Consider the following 6,413-nt stretch of genomic DNA (forward strand, 5'->3'; position numbering starts at 1 on the left):
TTATAGAAACAGCTGAAAACTCATCTGTTAAAGAAGGCATTTTGCGAGCTTTAATTCTTTTTCTGTTAACTTTTCTTTCATTTTTAATTTCACTTTAGATCATAGGCTAGATTTGATAAATTAATTATTTAGTGATATTTTTAAGTATTTAATTACCTTAACTTGAAAAGTACATCATTACTGAAATAAACTTGCCTTCACGGCTTCGGTCAAGGTTCGGCCTTGAACAACTAAGTGTTTCGTGGTACATTTACAGTTACATTTAATCTAAAGGACATCGCGCCAACTATAAAAAGGAAAACAAAATAGTTTAAGTATTTACACATTAAAAAAAGTGAAATATATAAACCTAAGTAGACGTTTAAAAGAGGGAACAGATTTTACAGACACAAATTTTACCAATTGTTTGTTCCATTCTTGTTCTTGGAAAAAAAAAACTAGAATAAGATATTTTTATTTGCTTTAAGAAGTTTAAATTAAAAATGGTGACTGACTCGAAGCCTGCTTTTTTTGCTTGGAATGAGGAAGTGTTCTCATTTGCCACTCAGGCTCCATATACGATTAGCATGTAGCGCGGATAGTGTAAACGTTTTTCAGTCTTTATTTAGTTTCATATTCTGCCTTGTGGTTGATCAATAATGTGTCTGGTTATTATTAGGCATCCTAATTGCAAAACATGGTATTGAACGCTCACCGCCTGATTATTATCCACCTCTCAGTCTGTGTGATGCTGTCCATTGGAATAACAGTCAAATATGTGAAATACTGCGGTAAGAATAATATATTCTTATTCTTTATTTTATTTTTCAAAACTTCCTTCCTGGCATGATAAGTACGCACGTAATTAACTAATTAATTAATTAAATAATCAATCAATCAATCAATTTATTTATTAATTAATGAATATATGAATGAATGAATAAATGAATGAATAAATCAATATTATTAATTAAACCAAATAGTGGCCTTCCTTATATTAAACACAATTCACCATAAAAGAAGTTATAGTAGAATATAAATGTTCTGCTTTTTTTTCAGGACCGCCAGACGAAGACTTTAAGTACAAAGTTACACCATGGCCCGTGCTGATGCCCGGTCAATCTGTAAATGCTACGGTCACGATAACTCCTGGTAGGTCTGGACCGTTATTTGTAATGGCACGCAACGCTTCTTTCTACTTTTCAGGCTGGGACCCGGGGGATATAAAGATAACTTCATAGAAAGTGCGACGTACGGATTTTTATTCACGAGTTGCAAAACTTTGGAAAAACGAACGAGTGAGCGAAGCGAACGAGTGAGTTTTCCAAAGTTTTGCAACGAGTGAATAAAAAATCCGTACAAAGCACTTTCTATGCTGTAATTTGTTTATTATATATATAACGAGAATTCAACCATTGTAAACTTGACGCGATTTTTCTCGAAAGTTGATTCGTGAACCTTTGACATATTACAGTTTGACCGTAGAGGAAGGAAAAACAGAGCAGCAAAATGCACATCGCTTTCCAAGCGAAATCACCTTTAACCAAATTCGAAAAATTACTGCCAACAAAAAATCTCCTGAAAAAAAATTTTATTTAATTAAACACATGGCGTTAATTTTTTAAAGCAATACTTAAATTTACATCTTGTAATGGAAATCTGTCTCTCAAAGGACCACTTTAGCAGGTATCAATCCCATTTTCCGCCTAATATAAAGGCTGCTCAAACCCCATTTCCCAGCATATTTTTTGCCCATATCACTATCCCATTTCCAATTTTTTGTTTGTGATTCCCGGTCCCAGTAATCCATATCCCATTTTCACTGTGATAAAATATGCAGATCCCAGTTCCCTTTAGGCCCGCAACGTCTCCAGCTCGTGCAATTTACAGTTTCCGTTTCATTATGTATCATTCCACTCCCCTTCTCCCCTTTTTGCGCCTGCCACACAGGCTATCACAAACCAAAAGGGCTGTTACTTCTTAAAAGCAGCTCCGCTTTATTACCAGCTAGACCAGGAATTAGCAAGAAAATGGAGCTCCGTCATACTCGGCTAGCATGGAGCCCTGCTAGCACAAGTTACAAAAATAATTATTGTTTTGTTAACGATTTTTTTCTTCCCGAGGCCCAAAATAATCTGAAATTAGACTAAAATGGGATAGTGGTATATTAAGAGGCTGATACATCTGAAAATAACGATGGCCATTTAAAAACTAATTGTTCCTCGTCTTTGCATTTTTCAGCTAATTATATAAAGCAAACATGTGACGAAATTTTAAAAATCATGACTGAAAGGAGACCCAAATTTGGCCATTTTTTAAATACTCACAAGGCTTTTTGGTTCACGGTTTTGTCAAAAGGACTTATTTACTTTGAAAGAACATAATTTATTCTTCAAATCAGAAAATTTTGGGCAAGAAAAATCGTGAGCGCTGAGGAGGCCAATTTCTTGTTATTTATAAACGTTTTCCAGTAATATCGGTCTGAGACGGGTATAGCTTAAAATTGTTTTGAAGTTATAAATCTTATTGAGTTTATGAATTAGAGGTCATCCAACCAGTTTAGCTTTAAGTTAATGTATTTCATTCCCGTAGCTTTAAAATTATTTGGATGACCAGTTACTGTAATTAATTTATATATTGTATCTTTAGTTTTTGTAACTTACAGCACAAATAAACCTTGGCGAATTCCAGTAAAATTTCCAAATGAAATACTACCAAGTTTCCACAGGAAGCCTAAATGCAAAGAGAGATTGAGTATCTTTGACTACTGGCTGCCTTAATTAAAAAAAAAAAAAAAAACAAAAAAAAACAACAACAATAAAAAACAATTTTAAGCCAGAATCAAGTCTCTTTACTTTTTAAAAGTGCCTCAATTAATTTGTTTGTGTCGACTTAATTCATTTAATTTTAATTTTATTTATTTCTGTTTCAATTGAGGCGAGTTCACGTTAAAATGCACTCAGAATTATCGACCGATGTTTGCAATAGGCTTAATACCAATTTTTGGAATAAAAAAAGTGGAAAAATATTAGAAGTATTGGCTATCCTCTTATTTCGCTTATCTTTTTTTCTGTAATAAAACAAAAGCAAACCCTTAAAAAATATACAAATGAGCCGGAGTAAAGCGGTATAACAGATAGTATAAATTCTGTATTTTTTGATAATAGCTGTAGACGTTTTCTCGTCAACATATCAGTACGAATTGATCTACAACGGGGGACCTATGCTCAGGGGAACAAAGGATTTGCCTTGCAAACACCTACCACAAATTTGCAATTTGGCAGCAGGAGGTGAGTACAGTCAAAATCTTTCGGAAGGTTGTGTGTGTGTGTGTGTGTGTGTGTGTGTGTTTGTGTGTGTGTGTGTGTGTGTGTGTGTGAGTGTGGGAGGGTTGAGGGGTAAATTGCTTTGTAAAACTGACAGTAAAAACGGTAGAAACTTCAAAATGAACAAAAGATACTTTACGAAACCAGACTGACTGCTGCTTTTTAATATAATTGTAACGAGAGCCAATAATGTCCCGACGCACCCCCTACATGAGTTGAGTTGTCACATGTTTTTCGAGAGTGTAATAAACATGGCCGATAGTTGTGACTGTTTCACCGAATAAAATGGCTTCTTTACATCATAGTACCATATTAAAAAAACTGCAAATCAGACATTCCATACTCGACAGTGACACGTCACACGTATGCTGCCAGGTCACTCAGGTTGCACAATTTTCCTCTACTTTAAGAGTTTAAGAATGTGGCTTTCTTTTGTTGTAGAAACGTATCACTTGTCATACAGCGACCCCCGTTTGAGACCTTTTCAGTCTGTTCTGCCTAAGGTACAGTTAAATCAATGCCATAAATAGCAGAGAGAGAACAACAGTATTTTTGTGGGTCAGTAATTATATATCGAATATTGCAGCCATGAACCAAAACATCAGTTTGGAATAATGCTGTGAGCCTTAGAAATTATCTATTAATTAAATACATAGAAAAGAAGGTGAGTGGCAACTGAAATTTCTGTTCGAGGTTTTCTTATAAAGAAAACTTTAACTTAGTTCTATCCCACTGATGACAAATTGATATTTAGCCACGTCAAATAACTTCTAGAAAGCTTGTCATTGCAAAGCGTTTCTCAGTGACATAAAACAAGTATGATCACGTATGGTCTCCTCCGCTTTTCGATACAATTTCTAACGTTTTATTTTTTCTCAATATTTACCCATCAGGGATCCTACATTGGCACGTTGAAACTCTTCAATCAAGAACAGTTTATGTGGTTTTGCATCGAAGGAGAATTTGTTATACCTTGAAACAACAAAAATTGAACACCACCACAACAATGACCACTACCATCACAACCACCGCCAACGCCAACGGCACAACCAGCCTAGCCACCACAATAGACCATTTGCATTATGACGTAAAAGCGCAAAGACTTCTGGTAGTTGTAGTTACGTTCGCGGGAAATTTTGAATCGTCATCAAGCCCGCTAGCCCAAGAAAATCGTGATGGAGGTAAGAAAAATACTCTCACTGTAGAAGACGTCCCTGTGGCTTCATTTAAAGGGCAAAAAGCAACCTCTTAGTATAAAACCAAGTCCGTTAAAATGAAAAAAAGTTATGGGTTGCGTTTTGTAGTGAAGTTTCAACGAGTGTTTCCTCCACTCGAGTCCGCGCGGTTATTTAATTAAATTCCTAAAACTTTTGCTTGCCAGGTATTTTCAAATAATATACGAAGACGCAATATTTTACCCTTTCTAAACACGGGGGAGTACAGTACATGATGTCTACACTCGTAAAAATCTTTGAGGCTCACCTTTCGAGTCTCACAAGTAATCGTTCGTCAACAAGATTATGGAAATAAATTATATTTGCTCGCACGGCCCTCGCTCGGATTGAAACCACAACTGCTACCCGACGAGTTGACATTTCCAGCACAAAAGCGAGAAAACTTCTTTGTTAAAGAATATTGCAATTACAGTTCTAATTTGACGAAAACAGAAATACAATTTTAAGATAAAAAAACACATAATCTGTATTCACCTGCACAGGGTAGTTTTGATTGATCAGCTTGAAAATCCTTTATGATTGACCCTTCATGATTCATCGATGAAGCTCGATTGAACGAGGAAAATTATTTGACTCGTTTCCCTTTCTCACTGTAAAAATAAATTAAACTGACCGTCCCGCCGAGCAATCATGATATATGGTAAATTTTCTAAGCTTTTCAGTGAAGAATTTATTCACCTGCGATCGATGGAAGCGATCGTTTGTTGAACGTCTGAAAATCGCTGATGAACAAAGTCAATGGCTTGCCTTGCTTTCACTTGATTCCACACAAATTTAGTTATATCCTAGACTCGTCCTTTCAAGCAATCTGTTTCCAGTGCGCGATGTTTTGAAGCTGTGATATTAGGCTAAAAGTATTTACGAAGAGAAGTTGCCGGCCGCGATAAATGAATTTCTACCAAGTCAACTCCGCCACACAACGTACATATTAAACTTACTTGAACACGAACAACATTTGTCTGTCTTGGTTAAAACACAGAACTCAGTCACTTTTCATTCCAAAGCTATCATCCTGTTTTCTACATTTTTGACAGGTAACGGAAAAAATAAATGTATAAACAAATTTCGAAGCGACACGAGCGTAAACACTTTAATAGCAGCTCAACTTCAGATCAAAATAAAAGTCCTGGATGTCCACCTTCACGCTTGGCTGCCCTTAGCCAATCATAATCCAGAAATGGTGTTTTCCCGCGAACCTAACTACAACTACCAGGAGTCTTTGCGCTTTTACGTCATAATGCAAATGGTCTATTCTATTGTTTTCGCCTTTCCAGCGCCACAACCGCAACCGCTACCACTGCCGCCACCGCCACCTAGGCCTTTCTCGATTATGCTAGTAAAACTGGCATTTAATGCTACTAGAAATTCTCGCATAAAGCCAAAAAAAATGCTAAAATAATGCCTGATTTCTTTAAAAAAATGCCACTTGAATTCCAAAGAATGCTTTGTTTTATTTCAAACAAAACGTACGAACTCTTTCATTATAAAAATATATGCTCATATCAACAAAAGGTGTTACATAATAATTGTTTGTTTATAAAAATAAAAATAAAATTACTATTTTTTTTAAAAAAAAAATTAAAAAAACACACACGCAAGTAACACAACACAAGTACACAAGTAACACAATGCACAAACAGTCGAAACAGACAGAAAACAATCAAATTAAGTAATCAAAATTGTGAAACTTTAGGATTATTTATCCTTCTGAGTTCTGAGAGCTGAAATCTGGATCACAGTCATGAAAAATGACAGAAAATGCTAGCAATTCTTTTTCAAGAAAAAACGAAAAAAAAATGCTCGTTTTCCCAAAAAATGCCAAAAAAATGCTAGCATAATCGAGAAAGGCCTACCGCCACCACCAAATAATAAT

The 6,413-nt window shown here is 35.4% G+C and overlaps 1 protein-coding gene across 1 annotated transcript; it reads left to right on the forward strand.

Annotated features, from left to right (window-relative positions):
* Positions 1-656: 656 nt before the first annotated feature.
* LOC144639677 (uncharacterized) lies at positions 657-5,347 on the forward strand. The gene is made up of 5 exons (XM_078498958.1): positions 657-770; positions 1,039-1,131; positions 3,147-3,269; positions 3,747-3,808; positions 4,199-5,347. Exons 1-5 carry the CDS (start codon positions 677-679, stop codon positions 4,280-4,282), a joined length of 456 nt encoding a protein of 151 aa, XP_078355084.1. The 5' UTR covers positions 657-676; the 3' UTR covers positions 4,283-5,347.
* Positions 5,348-6,413: the final 1,066 nt, after the last annotated feature.

Source organism: Oculina patagonica, unplaced genomic scaffold (assembly GCF_052425735.1).
Source record: "Oculina patagonica isolate OP01 unplaced genomic scaffold, crgOcupat unplaced1181, whole genome shotgun sequence".
NCBI classification, from domain to species: domain Eukaryota; kingdom Metazoa; phylum Cnidaria; class Anthozoa; order Scleractinia; family Oculinidae; genus Oculina; species Oculina patagonica.

Excerpts from the sequence above, each read along its gene's own strand:
- LOC144639677 (XM_078498958.1), top strand. The coding sequence starts at position 677 with ATGGTATTGAACGCTCACCGCCTGATTATTATCCACCTCTCAGTCTGT. Across the intron at positions 771-1,038 it reads CAAATATGTGAAATACTGCG|GACCGCCAGACGAAGACTTT; the intron begins GTAAGAATAATA and ends CTTTTTTTTCAG. Across the intron at positions 3,809-4,198 it reads TTCAGTCTGTTCTGCCTAAG|GGATCCTACATTGGCACGTT; the intron begins GTACAGTTAAAT and ends TTTACCCATCAG.